The following is a 20,928-nucleotide window of genomic DNA, read 5'->3' on the forward strand; positions in this document are numbered from 1 at the left end:
ATTCAAAAATACTTCAGGCCCCCAGTTTTACTGTTATCATACGGATGATACCATCTATAATTATCGATATATGTTAAAAAAATCTGATTTTAAACTAATTTTTATTCATTATTTGTGAAAAATTTACAGCTGTAGTTTATAGCTATATTTTTATAGCTGAATTTTATACATTATTATAGCTATTTTATACGTAGTTATAGCTATAATTATAGCTATAAATAATAGGCATATTAATAGCTATAAATTTTTGACTGAGCTAAAAATTAAAACCTTACGATATTTGACAAGAGAATTAACTTGCATCAGATGGCCCATAATAATTCCATAACTCTCGAACTGTTTAGGTATCTATTATCATTTTGATATCTAACAAAGTGATTGCAGGTAGTTTTTAACCAAACAATTAAAAATGATAATTAATGGATATACTCTTACATGCGCGTGCACACGTACACGTGCGCGCATACACACACACACACAAAATTTATATATGAAAAAGTGAAGCAATACCTCTAGATATACGTACTCCTTGAACAAATTAATTTTCACTGAGCACATGAGTTCATTATAAAATATGTTATCGTGATGTTAGCGTAAAAACCCAGTAATTGCTTTAATCCAGTTTGAGTATGATAAAAACTTATTTTACACAAATGTCTGATACCGATATTTTATGAAACTATCAAAAAATCTTAAGTTATAGATACCTCAAAGTTTAACGAAAATATTTTTATCTTCGAAAGAGTTTCGATACAACACCAAAATATCGAATAGTATAAAAAACCCCAATTACGTACACGCAACAGACGCCACTCTAGATTTGTTCAATTATGCACCTTCGAGCGATCGTTACGCTTAGATATATCCGCCCCAACCGTCCTGAGCTGCATAAATAAGCAAACCTTATGAGAACAGTGAGCAGATACTTTGAACGCAAGTGCAGTATATATACTGCAGATATGGGTAAATCTAGTAAGGAGGTCTCCATTACATGTCATATTCAATTTATGTCATTTATGCAATAAATAAGTTAGACAAAAGTTAATTTACGGTCAGTGTTCCCAATTGCAGAGAATTACAATATTACAAATCATTACACTGATGGGAAATTAAAAATATTTGAACCAAACAATTTATGACAAAACTATTTAATCTAATAACCTTATAAATTAGGAATTTTTAACCCAGTGATCATGTACTTATCTTTGCACACGTTGGTAATGAATAATAAAATCATATTTAATCATTTAACCAAAAGTATTGTTACTGGCCACTGTATTACTTGTTTAATAATTCATTAATACTCGAAGCTCCACTCACCAGATACCTACGTTGCCTGCTGACCACCTAATAAATCAAAAGAATTATTAAATAACTTAAGCACCAATCGCCGGGTAACACGGGGGGCTGACTTGATTGCAGTTATAGTTAGCAAAGCATTATTTAACAACGGAAGTGCCAATTACCAAGTTACTCGGGGTGCTAATAGGCTGCTAAAATAATTAATTTAAAAAAAAATGATAATTACAATGAGCGTCAATCACCAGGCGAATTGGTGCGTCTACTGATCGCCTAATAAGTAAGAATAAGAAAAATCAATGAGTATACTGTTATAACACAATTATGAATTATCAGCTAATCCAGGGGCGCTTACTATGGCCCCCAAATAAGTTACTACAATAAAAATAAATAAAATAAGCGCCAATTACCAGGCAACCCTGGCTGTTGACTGGCTCCTATATCATTTATTAAAGTAATAATTAATAGCAAAAGCGTCAATCACCATATTACCTGGGATAGCAATAATCACCAGCTCATCCAGGTTGTTTAATAATCACTTTAAAAATTAATCATAAAACTGTAAATAGCAGGTCCAATAATTAGGTAACCTGGAGCACCAGTTAGATACTTTATTTATTAATTAAGCATTGCCTGGGAATTTGCGTTAATATTATATACATTATCTCTTTATTCTCTTGTTGACTTACCAGTGAGTGCCCTAAATTACCTGGAGATTGGTGCATGTAATACTCATTATTGTTTCATTGATTAATAAAACAGTCTATAAGCACCCTCAATTACCTGCGGTAATAGGTGCTTATGCTATCATTTGATTCATTATTAATTTACTTTGTAAGTGGCCATTAACATGTAGGATTGCTTAGTAATGGGCTCTTATGTTATTCATTACTTTTTTATTTAATTAATTTATTAAGTAGATACTCAACGTCCTACGTCGCTTTATGATGAGCACTTTTAATATTTTTTATTTTATTAATTTAATAAGTAGCCAGTAGGCACCACGGTTTTCTTGGTGATTCAAGCTTTTGGTATTAATTAATGCTTTAATGAGGAATAAAGTTATTTTTAAATTAGCGTTGCAGGCTCGTGTCTCACTCAAGACATTTTCGACGTCGCCTAGAAGCAAAATACGGATTTTTTCATTTCTTCGAGGCATCGGATCTTAAAATTATTACCTCAATTTAAAACAGTATTTTGATGAATTTGAGAGAACAAAGAAAAGTTGTATCCAAAACTTGGATGCTGTTTAATTTGCGGGACCAAAATCCGACAAATTTTATATTTTAACAAAAAATATTCTTATAAATACACGAAATTAATTTTTTGGCACCCCAATTCGATTGTTTAATCTTCTATGGAGGACGAGGGTGTTCCAGGACTTTTTTTTTCAATTTTTTTATCACTATTTGTCAGTTTTACAAGCTCGCGAATTTTATGAATTTGAACTCCCCAAAATAAAAACTAAAAGCTCGTAACGCTATATCATGTCATGTACCTGTCCGAAGCGTTCGATTATCGATTTGGAAAGTGGTAGGTTTTATACATGGTATATAAGTGCAGTGGCAAGGTTGACTTTTTATTTTGTTTGTTAAAACGTTAAAGTTCATAGTTTATAGGGTTTTAAGGTTAAATAGTTTTCGCTTAAGTTATTGCTAAAAAAAATAGCTGATTTATTAGCTGATAAATCAGCTTATTAGTGATGCAAAGTCTTTAGCTGATTTTTTGACCATGCGAAGTCCCATCAGTGCGAAAGAAAAAGTCCCAAAGAGAAACAAATTACATTTACGATCGTTAAAAATATGCCTTGGGATATTTATAGTAGGATGAGACTGGTAAAAATTAATAGATTCGGAATATTGTGAATAGCACAAACTATAAATTCCGTGCGCTAAAAAGAGTTCCATCAGTGTGAAAAAATACAAGTCCAGACAAAAAAGTTTTTTTTTTCGTCATTAAAACTATGCGAAGTTAACAATCGATACAAAAGTGTACAAATGTATTTATGTATTTTAAACTTTGAAAAATACATATTCTCGAAGTCTCGACTACAGTTATAAATATCAATTGTTGTTGCGAAATTTGTGCGGTTCAAGGAATTGTATGTTGATTGTCATAGTTAAAAAAGTAACGTTTTTCTGGGATTTAATAATTGCAAGTCCCATTAATATAAAAGTAGTAGTTTTAACCGTAAGAGATCAAGATTTACACAGTGAAATTTGTGCATTTTGAGGAATTTGACGTTGAATAGTACGGTCCAGAGGAGTAATATTTTGTTTCACTTTACAAATTGCAAATTTAGCTATAGCGGAAAAAAGTCCCCATAGCGAGAAAAATAAAAAGTTGCGACAGCCAAAAGTCTTTATTTTCACCTGTCCCATTTTATTGTTAATGTTCAATAATGTAGATTTTTGATGTTTGTAATTGTAATGTTTTTCTTCGGGACTTGTATTTTTGGCATTAGTGAAACTTAAACTATTTTTTGTGCACCAAAACTTTAATTTTTAGTATCAAAAATTTTCCAATCCTCTCAGTTTTTACCTATCTCATTCCATTGTTTAAGTCCTAGAAAATATAGTGTTGAAAGTGGCCACAAAAGAATTTTACGTCGAGACTTATATTTTTTTGCACTGATGATACTTATATTTTTTAGCGGCGCATCGCAAATTTTTACTATAACTCTAGTAACTTAAATAAATTTGAAAATCCATCTAGATTTCATGATACGGAAGGGTAAGATCTTTTTACATAAATATTTATTACAAGAAGTATATTTGGACGACAAAGCCCTGATGTAATGTTGCCTAAAAGCATTCTAGGCTGAAGTTAAATTACTTTTTTGGTGTTTGAATATTTTTTGCACGTCTACGCACCCTCTCCGTGGCAACGACGCACTACGTGTTGTAAATTCACCAAATGTTAAAAATTATTTTTTGACATGTCATAAATATAATACTTGACACGTCGTAAGTTGAATTTACGACACGATATAAATGACAGATCCATCTCTGATATATAGTAGTACCGTACATTTATGTATTGTTATTATGCATGCTCTGCATTGCAATATATATCCATGTGTAAATGAAATAATAATAATAAAACAGCTACGACAACAATACAGTATGCATTTATCTGGTTATCGCGATGGAGTGTTTGTGTGACTTTCACCAATTGAGGGGCGACACAATGAGTTGGGCACAGTTTTGTAAATATTAGAAGTAAGGTGGTGTTGTGTCTGCTCACTACCCCTGTAATCATCCACCCTGTTCGAGTTTGGCTGACTATTCTGATTATTGTTAATCGTACCAGCTTCGGAGAAAATCGACTAAAACCACACAAATGTGACTATCTGCTTCAAGTGACTGCTTTCCTGCATGGTTGTTTCTCCCTTAACCATCTACTCTAATCATAAACTTTGGCCAAGAAAGTTTAATGCAGGAGCCAAGTCTGTAAAAGCAGCTATCGGCCCTCAATCAGATGAGATAAACTTTGCCTCACTATCTGACTAGAGTAAATGGTTAATGGAGAAACAACAACCGTACAGACAGAAGAGCAGTCACTTAAAGCAGTCAACAAAACGTGGACCACATGTTTGAACTGAATGTTTAGTGGGGGGAGCAGCAAGCACTACTACGCAGATTAGCCACTATGGAAGGATCATTTTGAATATGTTAAAATCACGACCACCTTATATCTACCATTCACAAAACTTTGCCCAATGAATTGTGTACCCTCTATCGACCACAAAACACTCTATTGCAATGATGAGATAAATGCACTCTATAATTTTTTGGCTGTTTTAGTATTTCATTCTTGTGTAGACGTATATTGCAGTCAGACTTGCACTCGCAACTGTATACTTAGTCTCCGATTATTTAAAGATTTTGTTCGATAACAAGACACTTTTCTCATGTCATCGAAAACTGCGTAATAATATATACAAGATAGTATGTTTTTTACACCTTACGGGTTATTTATATAAGTGCAGTAGTAGGTTGTATATCGCGTAAGCTTGCATTTCCTATCCAACCCGTCTTAAAACTGCAATTTTGTAAGCATGATTTCTTACAATTTTCATCGTCAACCTTAATTTTTTTTTATACGAATAGAAAGATGGGAATTCAAAGAATATAATTCAATTTTATTAACCTCGGTTGGGTTATTTATAATTTTAACATTGAGGCCACTAGAGCCACCTTAAGTGCTCAGCTTTTTTTAGATATATACTTATATTAATTGTACATACATTTGTAAACAATATTTAAAAATATGATGTCAATATTCTGAATATGAGTGGTATACATATGTGTTTGTGAAAAATGTATCTATGACAGAATTACATAGGTATATGTACACAAGTATATTACCTTTTTGTTTGTATTAGATAAATTCGATGACTAAATAAGTGATTTCCGTTTTTTTCGTATAGCTATCCTGCTTTCTAGTGCTTCATGTAGTCAAAATTTGTATTTGTTATACAACTAACCTGATAAAAAAATTGTGGTAGTTGCATATTTTATGCATCTTTATGAATTCACAAGAAAAATTTCATTTTACATACAATAAATGACCAATTTTAAAGACAGTTCCATAAATAGGGACAAAGGTGTACACAACCTATCTTTTGAACTGTACGTATTATGGCACAAACTTCAACCAGGAATTTTATATTTCTAGTAAACAAATGAACGATATAATTAATTTGGTTCAACAAAACAGTGTCATGCAAGTGAAAAAGCTTTAATTGTCTTGAAATATTATAATCAATTTACATTTTTTTAAATAAGGGACATAATATGAAACAATAGGTACAACGATTCATACTTATGTACATTTTGGTCTTATAATCTTTTTATAAAATAAAGTATTTTAACAACTAAGAACCATATTTAAAAATTAGAATAATAATGATAAATGTATAGCACACCAGCTAGTACCAAAATTTCTACTGTTAAAGCTCACAGTTAAGAAAAAAAAATTAAAGATGTAAGTGTGATGAAATTTGTTATCATAATAGGGACATTTACCTTATACGTTATTTACAAATATTCTTACCTATAGTATTGCACCCACACGTTGTAACTTCACTGGACCTATTTTAAACGAAAGTATAAATAAAAACGCGTTTTACTCGGGATAACGAGATGACGATCGGCTTAGCCGCGACGATTCGTTGTTTGTTGCATAATGTATTCAGCATATGTGGTGTGTTACGTTCAGAACAAAACGTTCTAATAAGATTCTTATTCCAATCTCGTTTGCGTTATAAAAGAATGCTTGAAGGTAACACAAAGCAACTTTCTACGTTTATTTTATAATATACAAATACTTACTAAATGTTATATAACATTATTAAAGATGGATCAAAATGCATGTACATCGTGCTACTTATATTATACGCTATCGTTTTTTTATGTATTACTAAGTGAAATAAAATATAATTGATATTATATATAAGAAATCGATAAGTATTCTTTAATAGCACTATTATTATTTAAATAATGCTTATAAAATGTCTTCACGAATTCTATTTTGGTGACGTAGCCAGAATGCTTAAAGTATTGTTTGCCAACAAAAATATCACACATTTACTAGTATAAAAAGAATACTTTTTCCATCCTTTTTTGCTAAAAGCGTGTTTAATAAATTATTTTACTATTCTTTATAAAGCATACTAAAAAAATACTTCCAAAATTCTTTTTCAACTCTTTTATAATATAGATGCCGTCTGGTACCGTTCATTCGGTAATTCAATAAATTAATTGTCAGTAAGCTTGGACGTGACAGTTTAATAAATAAACAATTAACTAAAATCCCAAGCGCCTAATCCTCAGAAACTCAGTAGGCGCTACTGTCTGTACCGTTCATTCGGTAATTGAATAATAAATTGTCAGTGAGCCTAGACTATACAACTAAATTTATAAATAAAACTAATATGTAGTCCTAAGTGCTTAATCCCCAATGACTAAATGGGCTCTACTGTCTGTACCGTTTATTCGGTAATTTAATAAGAAATTAATCGAAAGTGAGCCTAGACTAGACAGTTATCAAAATACCAGCAGCTGATGCTTGTCTGTGTTTTCAACATAGGATGCGAAAATAAATACCTAAGTTTATTTTGATATCTTTTGATAAGTCCGTGAACATATATATTTTGTAATGGTAGTATGTTTAGTCTTACGTCAACTTTGTTGTATCAGTTGTTTACTTAATTATGTCCAGTAAATAAATAACTTGGCCAGAGAATATAGAATATATCTCTTTACTTTATGTAGAGATATATTCTATATTCTCTGACTTGGTTACAACTTTCAGTAAAGTAATGCTTAGTTGCTATAAGAGCACATGTTTAGAATTTACGTATTACTTCTCATTTTTTTGCGTTTATATTAGTCAGCCAACTCAAAAATTTTAAGGGGTATACCCCACTGTAGTGTATTCTCGGCTAAAAATCGATAAAGTTACGTTAATTATTACGTGATAAATAGCGTGATTTTTGCACATCACGTGTATATTTGCATGATTTATAACGTGATTTGTTACAATTCGATATCGTCACGTAATAAATAACATGATTTTTTGGCCGGGTTGTAACTTAATAAATAATTCCTCAAGGTTTCATGTTATTTTGTTCATAATCATTTTAAGAAAGAGTCACGTCAATAAAGCGAAACTTCAGTTTGTATATAAATAAATATTAAGCTTTAGTATAAGTGTTTAATTACACATCAAGTGTTAAGGTGTGCATTATGATTTAAAGTACACAAAAACACGAAGTAAGAGATTTAGGAGTTCAATTTTATATTGAAACTTTAACTAACAATGAAGTGTCACTAATCGTTTTTGTTATTATAACAAAAGTGCTTGATTTAGAGTAATATTATCAAGTCAGAATCGGAAATCATTTAATGTATAGCATGAGGTTGATCAGAGAATTTATTGGTGTTTTGCAGAGCATACAAAAATTAAGTTAACTTACATTTTCTTTTATGTACCAGAACTTTTTGGATATTTTTTGATTCTATAATTAATGATTTGAAGTTCCAAACTTAATTATTAAAATTTTTACGCTCAATAAATGGGAACTACCTGTTCATTAATTGAAGCAAATAACTTGCTCTAGTTTATAAGAAACTATTGAGTATTCATAAGAAACTTAAATTTCCTTACACAAAATTATTTACAAACTAGTAAAGACTAAAAAAATTATGTACATTCGTTCATACATGGTTAAAAAATTATTTAAAAACGTTAGCTAAGAAACTACTAAGATGTTGATTAATCAATACATACACATTCCTTTATATTCATCAATAATGTAAAGAATGGATACAAATTTTATGGATTCAAATTTAATTTTGCAGCTTCTTGCCTTATAACAGATATAAGTTCTTGATTTATCAAGAAAATAAATCTTAACCCAGAAATCTGAAAACAATTACGCAAACATGAAACTATGATCATGAGTTAGAATTATAATTTATAATCTTTATACCTCAATGACACTATTATTATTGAGTTTCATTTTGTTTCCAGCAAGAATGGGCCGACTGTCGACAAATATTGGTCGTTTTCCTTCAGAAGACATAAAAAAATCACCATTATTTCTTAACCTAATTGTGCCTTGCCGTCGTGATATTTTCCAGGCTGGGCCTTCTAGTATCAAATCAACATCCACACTATGATCTTTTGTAGAACGACCTACTGTTATCTGTACATTATGGTTTTAAAAATAATTATTCATGAACTGCGTAATGTTGAAAAAATTTTTAAGTATCAATAACAAATTACCTCTCGTGATCTCATCAAATACCTTACAAGTCTACCTCTCAGTATAGCTAGGGTTTGGTTATCAAAGTCTGGCTGATTATTTCCCGTAACATTGTCGACTAAAACCTGCCACTTCCCAAGCTCATTTTCCAGTATTTTAATTTCTTTTTTATTTTTTCTGTCAGCAGTTTGAAGCTCTCCATCAAGAACTTCATCCTTTGGTTCAGTTAACTCAGCATCATTCATCACATCTTCAGCATCTGAGAAATTCAACACAGTTTCTCCTCTAAGTAAACTTTGAGAGTTTTGATCAGGTAGTAAGTGGTATTGTTTCATTAACTGCCAGTGAGCTAGCAATGCTTTTGCTGTTCTAGCAGGGTAAAAAACTTGGGCATTGGCTTCTAAAAGATGTTGAAAGTCTTCCTGCATTGGCTGTGAGGTCTAAAATTGTATGTTTCATTACATTTTCAGGAAATTCAAATTTACAAATGTAACAATTGCAATAGTGGTAACATTAGACACGTAACAGATTTGATGGTGCCAAGGAGATCTTCCTCACTTTTGCTATATAGAGTTCTTGCTTGAACAGTAGTAATTAATTCTGGATGCAAATTGCGCATTGCTTGCACAGCCACGCGTGATACAGCACTGTCATATAGCAAAGCATACCATCTCTGTTGAATTTCTTGTAGTGTAAAACGGCAAGAGAACTTTGTTCCTCTGTGCACCTGAAATGAATAAAATAAATCGTGAGTCTATTATATTGCTCAGATACCACTCTTAAACGCATACCATCCTCAAATCGTTGGTCTGCTGGACTCCAGTAATAAGCGCCAGATCATCAATTGGCTTCCATCTGCCAAGATCCTTAGTGGCATTGACAGAATGTGGATGATTTTTACTTTTTTTGCTTTTCCTGCTGCTACTCGAACCACTCGGTCTGCTAGGCCTTCTAATACTACGTTCAGGCTGGGGTATGGACACAGGTGCAGGTACAGGAGTGGGCAGAGAAACATGTGGGGAAGGGATGGTAAGTGGCAACGGGCCCGCAACTGTATCAAGCGAGCTAGACGATGCCGAGACAGTGCGAGATCGTGAGATCGTCTTTGGAAAAGAAGGTGAGGGCTGAAGGTTAAACGTCGTCTCCACAACCTCATCGTCAAACTTTTTGCGCTTTATAGTGCGAGACGAGCTGTTGAAAACATACAAATTTACTGCGTCACTGCTATTTTTCAGGTACAAATGTTGGGACAATCATGTGCTAAAAACAGCACAATTACGGTTTACATGGCCCCGTACAACAGCCCAATAATTAAATACACAACCAGGAGTTCGGGGCCACAGGAACCGTAATATCCCTCTTAAGATAACATAACCTCCTTCGTTTGGTTCCCATGGTGGACAATGGTGAGGTGGGATCCATGGACAGCATTTCCTCTACATTCGGCTGACGACAAATTTTAGCAATAGGTAATGCTCTATTCATTAACATAACTTCACGCAATATCAGCAATACGCGTACTACATGACTACATGTAGCACGGCCAAGGACCAACGCCACCCTAGCCAGCAGAAAATTAAAAATTAAATAAACAAATGTATCTAATCGACGTATTAAAAACTGCTCCTTTCAAAAATGCAAGTAACAAAAACTGCTCCCTTTTATTTATTTAGTTAACGCAAATTAAAGTGCCCTGTGAGAGGCGACATTTCGCAAGTCAATATCTCAGCTAATAAACAATATTTCGTACTGATTCTTGTTGTAAAAAAACTGCTCTCTTTATCAAAAAAATTGCTCTATCATTAAATCGTTACCATGATCTATTTACCATTGAGAAAAATCGATTTTTTGATGTTGCTGTAAACCATACAGTTTCTAGGGGATTTTTGCGTTTCATCAGTTGGCTGCATCTACTGGCATATTAATATGGGTGTGTTCCGCAAATGCTGCCAGCAGTTAAGTTACGTGGGTCGTGGTAACGCCGCATGGTCGGGCGGCGCTAGCGTCAACCTGTACTAACTGTCGGTGGGTTCCGCATGTCAACAAACTCCGAAATATCAGATGGCATGGGAGCGAAAACAGTAAAAAATATCAAAGTTTGTTGACATGCGGAACCCACCGACAGTTAGTACAGGTTGACGCTAGCGCCGCCCGACCATGCGACGTTACCACACCATGACCCACGTAACTTAACTGCTGGCAGCATTTGCGGAATACACCCATTGTGACGTATACTCGACTGCTGCGCGCGCGCGCGCGCGTGCTGCTGTAGCAGACGGTCTTTTTTTCGTACTTTCGGCATCAGTTTGAGACATTTTGAGATTTTGAAATTTTATATAACAGGATACTTTATACTTAAAGAAGGCATGAACCATCTGCACCTAGAAAATGAATTTTTCACAAAGTTAAACTATCTTAAAAATGTAGAAATGCATTTTTTACAAGATAATTATTAAACATTTTACTTATCTGATGGCACGAACTTTCACAGAAAATTTAATGGTTTTGATCACTTCATCTACTTAAAGTCCAATCATACCATTAATTTTAATTGTGGTACTGGAAATGACTGCTGGTGGTACTGGACGCAGAAACAGGAACAACAAGTCAGCTTTTTACACCTAGTGCAGGTGGATCTTAGCTGCCAAGACCTGGACAGTATTGTCAAGAAGATGAGTCTGGGTCTGACTGGGGTTCACTAACCCTAACTCTTAAGAGCAGAGCAGAAAAAACAAACAACGCTATTTACACCCTCTCTTACTTAATCCTCGTTTTTTAAAGTACGTGTGCATGCAAACTTATTCTAATTAAACAATTATTATTTGCTTTACAAGTACACATCAAGTATATTCAATGTAAATGAGTTCTTACAGGTAAAAAAATTAATTAAAACAACAAAATTATACCGATACTTGACATATTATACTGTATATATCTTAAGATATAAACAAATTGGCTTTTGTTATTCTCATGTCATCTGCTGGTCTGCTACAGCAGCACGCGCACGCACGCGCGCAGCAGTCGAGTATACGCATATTAATATGCCAGTATGTATAGCGCCACAACCTGGTGCACAATCTTCGCGCCGAGCACGCAAGCAGAAGCTGGAGCAGAGAGAAGAGTTTGACTAGCCGAGTCAAGCTCCTTGTCGCCCGCGCAAGCCAGCAGACAGCAAGCAGAGCCGCGCCTGATCAACGGGGTTCAGCTGCTGTCTCTCTCGCTCGCATATCACCTGCGGACAACTAGAGCTGAGGCGACGGAAGCTAGCCCGCCGTCTCCTTCATTAATTCAGCGTCCAGCCTTCCAGTTGCTCGAAGCCGCGCGCACGGTGCTCTATACTAAAGAACGTGCGGGAAAAGACTTTCTTTTATAATCTGAGTTTTCTTTATCAATCAAGTATTTTGTAATTGATTTATTTTCTTATTTGTTTTAATAATTAGTGAACAAGGTTAAGCAAGTGTGTATTTTTCACCCGACACTGATTCCTCTCCCGAAAGTATCCCATAAGTGGTGACCCGGACTTTGAACATTTTCCTGACGTGAGTTGTTTATAATAATACTTTTCGGTCGCGGAGAATCAGTGCACGCGGTTCACTACATTGAAATGTAAAAACTCATCGGCTTTCGTAAGGCACATAAACTTTTAACTCGCGAGTGCAAGTGCCACGTGGACGCTCTCAAGATGGAGACACGCAGCCAGGCACGCCTTCGAGGCCGTGGCCGTCCCCCCCCCGCTCGAGCTCGACGAACATCAAGACCCAGACCACCCTCCCGGTAACCGCGCCCGCAGCTGGTCTCCTAGACGCGGCAGAGGGAGAGGTCGTGCTGCTGGGTCCCGCTGAAGCAACATCGAGAACAACAGGCCTCTACGCGGTTTCGATCTCGCCCCCGTGCCAGGCAGCCCAGACGACCCGCTGCTAGGTTTCGCCGTCCTACCCTTCGCTGACAGCAACTACATCGACAGCGAAGAAGAGTCGATTTCGTCGAGAGGATCACCTCGTAATTCTCCCAAGGTAGGCGGTATCCAACATAACCTCACAGAAAATCCGACAGAGACAGAGCAGACCATGTCGGCACAAAAGACACTTCAGCCATTTTGGCGTGAGATGCCCGCGTTGTGGTTTATGCAGGTGGAAGCGCTTTTCCATACCAATAACATTACCGACGATGCGGCTAAATTTTACGCTGTTTTTGGCGCGTTGGACCGAGAGACAACATCAGAGCTCGCGGACATTGTTAGTGCACCCCCGGCATCAGACAAATACAAGACGCTAAAGGAGGCAATTTTAAAGCGCACTACAGAGTCCGAGGAGCAGAGGCTTCACAGCCTTCTCACCGACCTGAGGCTGGACAACATGAAGCCTTCGCAACTGTGGAGGAAGATGAAGGGCCTTGCGGGTACTTGAATATCCGACGAGACATTCAAAGTTAAATGGCGTTCTCTTCTTCCAGTGCACACACAAAACCTTCTTAAGATCTTTAAGGCTGAAGACACGGAGGATCTTATACAAGCAGCAGACGAAATCACCAGCACTGCAGGGCCAACAGTGTATGCAATCAACAAGGACCCGATGATCGAGAGGCTCGCTGCCCTCGAAGCAGCCATGCTCCAGTTCATCGCAAGCCACAAGGTCCCTCAACAAAAACAGCAGCAGCAGGCACGAGGCCGCTCGCGCAGCAGGTCACGGTCCAGGAAGCGCAGCCAATCAACAGGGGGAGATCAATCCTGGTGCTGGTATCATGACAAATTCGGGGACAAGGCACGCACTTGCCAGCTACCCTTCTCGCACCCAAACGCGACGAAGGGCCCCCAGGGAAACCAGTAGAGCCACCTCTGGGCCAGGCGGCAGAGGTCGGTTTGCAACCCGAAATCCACCTACACTTACATGATGTGCAATCTTCCACGAGGTTCCTGGTGGACACAGGCTCGGCTGTTTCCTTGCTGCCTCTCTCAGGAGCCACTAGAGGTTTGCAGCAACAAAAGCTGGTGCTCTACGCAGCCAATGCAACGCCGATTAACACCTATGGCCAACGTCAACAAATTCTCAGTATCGGTCTTCGACGAGAATTGGCTTGTGACCTCGTCATCGCCGACGTCCCCCACGCCATCCTGGAAGCAGATTTTTTGGCGAGGCACAGCTTGCTGGTCGACATGAAGAACAGCTGCATCATCGATCCACTGACAGGGCTGACTTCCAAGGGGACGCTCGCCCGTGCGGTTCTCCATTCAGTTTCCACGGTGGAGCCAACTACGTCCAGACTCAGTGATACCCCGGCAGCCAGGTACGCAGCTTTGCGCCAGGAGTTCGCAAGCATCTTCGAGCCAAACACCAAGCCCAGCCCAGTGCCCGGACTCCCGGTAAGGCACACTATTAACACCACAGGGCCGCCCGTTTTCGAACGCCCTCGCAGGTTAGTCGGCGACAAGCTGGCAGCTGCGAAGAAAACTTTTACAAGTCTCCTGGAAAAAGGCATCGTCCGACCGTCGGCCAGTCAATGGGCAAGTCCACTACACATGGTTCCCAACAAGGATTCGTGGCGCGTCACAGGTGATTACCGTCGCTTGAACGCCTGCATCATCCCGGACCGCTACCCGCTGCCCATCATCGAAGACCTCCTCCAGGAGAGCCAGGGCAACGTATTCTCAACGATAGATCTGCGCAAAGCTTTCTACCAAATCCCAATAGCAGAGGAGGACGTGGAGAAAACAGCCGTAGCAACACCTTTTGGCCTGTTCGAGTTTCTGGGGACCCCCCTAGGACTGCGCAACGCCGCGCAATCAATGCAGAGGACCATCGACTACGTGCTGCGCCAACTCCCGTTCGCCAAGGCCTACAATGACGATATAATCGTCGTCTCGAAGGACCATGAGGAGCATCTTGTCCACTTGCGGCAGCTTTTCAAGACGCTACGCGAAAATAAACTTCATGTCAATGAAGCCAAATGCGCCCTAGGGCAAGATGACGTCATTTATCTTGGTTACCAGGTTTCTTCGAAGGGCTTTCAGCCACCACCAGCAAAAATTGATGCCATCAAGGCCTACCCCAAGCCCACCACAACTACAGAGCTGCGCCGTTTCCTAGGGATAGTCAACTACTATCGACGCTGCACTTCACATGTCGCGGAAGCCCAAGCGCCACTCCACGACCTGCTCAAAGGCCTACCCAAGAAAGCCAAGCTGACTTGGACTGTCGAGGCTGACCAGGCATTCCAGGACTGTAAGAGTGACATCATCAATGCCGCCTGCACTACCTTTTTCCTGCCCAGCGCTCCACTAGCGCTCTGGACCGATGCTTCTCAAACAGCCCTTGGAGCAGCGCTGGAACAACAACAACCAGACGGCTCTTGAAAACCTCTGGGTTTCTTCTCGAAGAAGCTGGATGCCACGCAGCAAAAATACAGCACATACGACAGAGAGCTGCTGGCAATATTCTCAGCGGTCAAGCACTTTGAGAGGATCCTCGAAGCCCATCCTTTTACTGTTTTCACAGATCACTGTCCACTAGTCCATGCGCCTTAACAGCGCTCGGACAAAGCTTCACCAAGACAAGCTCGACAGCTTGAATACCTGATGCGATTCAACGCCAAATTCGAGCACACACGAGGCGCTGACAACGTCGTTGCAGACGCCCTATCCAGGACGTGCGCCATCGCGCAGTCATTCAACAACGAGCCAACAGCTGACCAGGACAAGGAAGAGAAGGCCCTCGAGATCGCCACAGTCGCCATGCCTTCCTCCCTAAACGCAGCAACCATTGCCGAGGCACAAGCCCTTGATGCTGAGCTACCGACGCTGTTGAACTCAGCACTTCAACTGCAGAAACTTCCAATGGATGGACACAAAATATTCTGCAACATCAACAACAACATCGTGCGACCGTATTTGCCAGCCCCTCTGCGGCGCCTGGCTTTCAACACCATCCACGGTTTGTCTCATCCAAGCGGCAAGGCCACAGCCAAAACCTTGTCGCACAAGTTCGTGTGGCCAGGAGTTCGCAAGGACGCCAACAACTGGGCTCGTCATTGCGAAGCCTGACAGAAGTCAAAAGTCGGTCGGCACAACAGAGCAGAGTTTGGTCGATTCACAGAACCAGACAATCGATTTGAGCATATTCATATCGATTTAATCAAACTACCCTTAGTGCAAGGTATGCAATACTGTCTCACAATTATAGACAGGTTTACTCGCTGGCCCATGGAAATTCCACTGCCGAACATCAAAGCTGATACAGTCGCTAAAGCCTTCACAAATCATTGGATTAGCTTATTTGGCACACCTCTCCAGATCACTTCTGACAGAGGAGCTCAGTTCGAGTCTAAACTTTTTACTGAACTCGCCAAAGCCATCGGTGCCAAGGTAGTTCATACCGTTGCATACCACCCGCAGTCGAACGGGATGGTGGAACGCTTTCACCGTACTTTAAAAGCAGCCCTCAGGTGCTGCCCGCACTCTTGGATTGACTGCCTGCCTACTGTTTTGTTGAGACTCAGGACAGCTTTCAAGCACGACCTGGAAGCATCACCTTCAGAGATGCTCTTTGGAACGACACTCAGAATTCCAGGCGAATTCTTTGTCACTGACTCCATCCAGGCCGACAAAACAGCTTTCGTCCAAAGTCTTCGCCAGCTCTTCCAAGCAATTCGTCCAGTTCCTGCATCCAGGTATAGCTCAGCCCAGCCATTTGTCTTCAAAGACTTACAATCATGCACTCACGTTTTCAAGAAAGTTGACAGCATTAGGAAGCCGCTAGAAGCCCCATACACTGGCCCACATCGCGTCATTAGACGCATAGAACAGCGGACGTTTGTCATCGACGTCAATGGCCAAGAGAAGGTCGTCTCTATAGACCAGCTGAAGCCAGCGTACCTGGAAGTAGCAGAGCCTATTCCCGAAGAAAATCCAGCTCAGCGTTTACCTCCAGGCCCAGCTCAGTCTCAGTAGGCCAACCAACATCAACGACAGACACCTCCACCGGCGTTTCCAGCAGATGATCTACCAACTTCACCTCCAGTCGCTCAGCCTAAGAAGCCCGAGCGTCATGTCACGTTCCCAGCACTACCCGCACCAGTCACTGGAGGGGGAGTAGCTGTAGCGCCACAACCTAGCGCACAATCTTCGCGCCGAGCACGCAAGCAGAAGCTGGAGCAGAGACAAGAGTTTGACTAGCCGAGTCAAGCTCCTTGTCGCCCGCGCAAGCCAGCAGACAGCAAGCAGAGCCGCGCCTGATCAACGGGGTTCAGCTGCTGTCTCTCTCGCTCGCATATCACCTGCGGACAACTAGAGCTGAGGCGACGGAAGCTAGCCCGCCGTCTCCTTCATTAATTCAGCGTCCAGCCTTCCAGCTGCTCGAAGCCGCGCGCACGGTGCTCTATACTAAAGCACGTGCGGGAAAAGACTTTCTTTTGTAATCTGAGTTTTCTTTGTCAATCAAGTATTTTGTAATTGATTTATTTTCTTATTTGTTTTAATAATTAGTAAACAAGTTTAAGCGAGTGTGTATTTTTCACCCGACACTGATTCCTCTCCCGAAAGTATCCCATAAGTAGATGCAGCCAACTGATGAAACGCAAAAATCCCCTAGAAACTGTATGGTTTACAGCAATATCAACAAATCGATTTTTCTCAATGGTAAATAGATCATGGTAACGATTTAATGATAGAGCAATTTTTTTGATGAAGAGAGCAGTTTTTTTACAACAAGAATCATTACGAAATATTGTTCATTAGCTGAGATATTGACTTGCGAAATGTCGCCTCTCACAGGGCACTTTAATTTGCGTTAACTAAATAAATAAAAGGGAGCAGTTTTTGTTACTTGCATTTTTGAAAGGAGCAATTTTTAATACGTCGATTAGATACATTTGTTTATTTAATTTTTAATTTTCTGCTGGCTGGGGTTGCATTGGTCGGCCAAGGGAGGATGTCACTTAGGGCCTTTTAGGCCGCAGTCACTTGGAGCGCAATAGAGCGAGCAGGATATAAGATTTGTTCACCTTACAATAGTTACAATCCAGGGGCCGTACCATATAACTTTTTTTTGCTTCACAGGCCTATGTTATAACAAAGGCCGATGTACAGAAAAATAGTTATATGGTACGGACCCAGGGACGGTCGGGGACAGTCTGGGCGAGTCGTAAGACTTGTGAAGTTGGCGCCCGTAAATATTAAATATAAATATTTTGCACCCATTCAGGGCTTAAACGATTTCTTTTTACTTGCAGATTTATCTTCCACTTGAATTTTTATTTGCTAATAAATAGTTTGCGAGATATTTGCAAAATAAAAAGTCGAAAATGGGCGCGGCGCTGAAGTATAAAAAACTTTGTTGTAAGTGCTAAATTGGGTTAAAATCCAATCCTAATAACCCTAACAACCCTATTGCGCGACGCACAGTCGCTTGTGAGGACAATTCTATCCTGCACGCTCTATTGCGCTCCATGCGACGGCAACCTAAGGGCTCGGGCACATGGAACCGCGTAAATCGTAAAGCGTATCGCGTATCGCGTAAAATTATAGGATCAGGGAAAGTTAGGTAAGGTACGCTTAACGCGAAAAAATTTTTCATCGCGCACATTGGAGTAAAAAATACGCGCGTAAGTATTTTCAAACCAATTACAGCGAGTATTTCGTTGGCTTTGCACATGCTGTCTCGCTCGCTTTCATGGCAAAAATAAAGTTACGCCCATATTTTTGTACCCATGTGCGCGATGACAAATTTTTTCGAGTATAGCGTAAATAAAGTATGCAAGCTGTAAATACAGTCAGCAGCTAATGTCCATAACAACAATTACTGTATCAATTGTATAATTAATCGAATTTCTGACATGGAGGAAAAATAAATCGTAAGAACTTCAGGCAAATTGTGGAAAGTCTATACGACCTATGCAATGACCAAATATCGCAAAGAAAAAGTGAGAAGTGGAATGATTAAGCTGTATGAAATGTATTAACGGCTCTCAAATAAAAATAAAAAAAAAAGTATATACTTGAACTTTTTTTATGACACGTACAGGTTAGAATTTACTTGCGTTGAGAACTTCAAAAGCTATTTTTGTTGACAAGACAGCAGATTGGTTAACTGTCCTCTACTTCGAACTTACGCAATACGCGAGGCCTTAACGTCTTTTCTATGTGACCACAAAGTGGCGTATACCTAACCTTCCTCTACTTTTACGCGATACGCGATATGCATTACGTTTTACGCGGTTCCATGTGCCCGAGCCCTAAGTGACTGTGTTAAGCATAGAGGTATAAGAATAGAGGGGAAAAGCGCTATACTAGCCCATTAGCGGCAGCGACAGCATAATTAAGTGTAACGGGGCATCTGTCCTTGTTGCCAAAGCTACGTTATTGGCTACTTCTTCGTCCTGAATCCTACAGTTGATTCAATCTCATGTAGGACTTGACCAATAACATAACTGCCAGACAAAGATAGATGCCCCGTTACGTAGCGAATTCTGCTGTCGCATATCACGCTCCCTTTTCTCCTCTATTCTTATACCTCTATGGTGTTAAGTCTATTACGCCGCGCAATAGGGCTATCCTGCAACGCGATAGACTGAACATAGCCGCTTAAGGTAGTTCTTCACCTAACCCATTTACTTAAACTTACAGAGAAACTTGGAGGGATTGTTATTAAAGTTATAAGACATCTTCTCTTGAAATTTCAAGTCCCTTTATCAGGCAAATTTTTGAAAACAAGTCAGTCAAAAAATGCACTTTTAACATGTATTCTTATGTAGGTTACTTTTCCATACTATGATATCATGTAATATCTCGTAAAGTAGACTTAAGATCGTAATAGAAAAAGTTTGTAGTGAAAGAAGAACTTTTCAGCTTTCTAATAATATAACAAAAGTATGGGCTAATCAGGGAAATAGTATACGATATTTAATCGTAAACGTAATCAGTTATCGATCATGCAGAAATCGGCGGCAACGTCTGCTTGAGTAGGAGCGTACATGACATTTTCAGAACCTTGCGTCAAAAAAAAATTTTTTCATAACTCTTACTCTGACTTTATTAGCATGTTTATTTGTATGTAAATGCAATAATATTACAGTCAAGTGCTAGTACAACATATTTTCTGTTGCAAATAATACGCTAATCGAAAATTAGAAAACCACAAAGTCCCGTGTCGCTTTGATACGGCACCATCGTAAAGAACCACCTTAAGGAGAAATTCCTATCCTGCTCGCTTTCTTGCGCTCCTTGTGACTGCAGCGGGGGGCGCTCAAACCACTGAAAAAAAAGCGAAAGCCTGCGAGGAGTTTGCAAAAGTAAATGAGCGAACTCAGGCGAACTGTCGTCATACATCCGCTACAAATAGTGCGGGACAGTGAGGAAGTGAATAATCTGTAACGAAGCAAAATGGCCTCAATGTTCCAAAATGCTCTCGCTGATGCAACGTGTAAAGCAGAAAGTCGAAGCTTTTGCGAATTAGTTTGTTTTTCGGGAGCTGTATATACGCTGAGAGGAGGAGACAGCGTTGGGTTGGGCGGATTCAATATCGGAACTTTTTCCCTAGATCGTATATATAGCTGTACGATCTAGGGAGAATGTTCCGTCGAGCAGACAACTCAGCAGTAAAGGGGCATTGCCAAAGACACGCGAAAATTCAAAATTGTAATATTGATAAAACAAGTGCCTATCACCCAATGACCCGGGGCGCTAACTGGCCACTCTGTTAAATGAATAATTATTAAAATAACACAAGCGCTTATCACTCAGTGACTTCGAGCGCTTACTGGCCACTCTTTTAAATAAATAATTATTAAAATAACACAAGCGCCTGTCACCTCATGACACGGGGCGCTTACTGGTCACTCTGTTAAATGAATAATTATTAAAATAA

The 20,928-nt window shown here is 39.2% G+C and overlaps 2 protein-coding genes across 2 annotated transcripts; one reads left to right on the forward strand and one right to left on the reverse strand.

Annotated features, from left to right (window-relative positions):
• Positions 1-8,232: 8,232 nt before the first annotated feature.
• Rcd5 (microspherule protein Rcd5) lies at positions 8,233-10,601 on the reverse strand. The gene is made up of 6 exons (XM_014356438.2): positions 10,449-10,601; positions 9,865-10,264; positions 9,600-9,800; positions 9,094-9,513; positions 8,798-9,013; positions 8,233-8,730 (listed from the first exon to the last, which is right to left on the reverse strand). Exons 1-6 carry the CDS (start codon positions 10,562-10,564, stop codon positions 8,641-8,643), a joined length of 1,443 nt encoding a protein of 480 aa, XP_014211924.2. The 5' UTR covers positions 10,565-10,601; the 3' UTR covers positions 8,233-8,640.
• Positions 10,602-11,638: 1,037 nt separating this feature from the next.
• On the forward strand, positions 11,639-15,422 carry LOC149373287 (uncharacterized). The gene is made up of 4 exons (XM_089597520.1): positions 11,639-11,679; positions 12,936-13,471; positions 13,526-13,738; positions 13,834-15,422. Exons 1-4 carry the CDS (start codon positions 11,639-11,641, stop codon positions 15,420-15,422), a joined length of 2,379 nt encoding a protein of 792 aa, XP_089453646.1.
• The last annotated feature ends 5,506 nt before the right edge of the window (positions 15,423-20,928 follow it).

This window comes from Copidosoma floridanum, unplaced genomic scaffold (assembly GCF_036245765.1).
Source record: "Copidosoma floridanum isolate Cflo_tuat_1 unplaced genomic scaffold, Cflo_Japanese_pri ptg000033l, whole genome shotgun sequence".
Lineage (NCBI taxonomy): Eukaryota > Metazoa > Arthropoda > Insecta > Hymenoptera > Encyrtidae > Copidosoma > Copidosoma floridanum.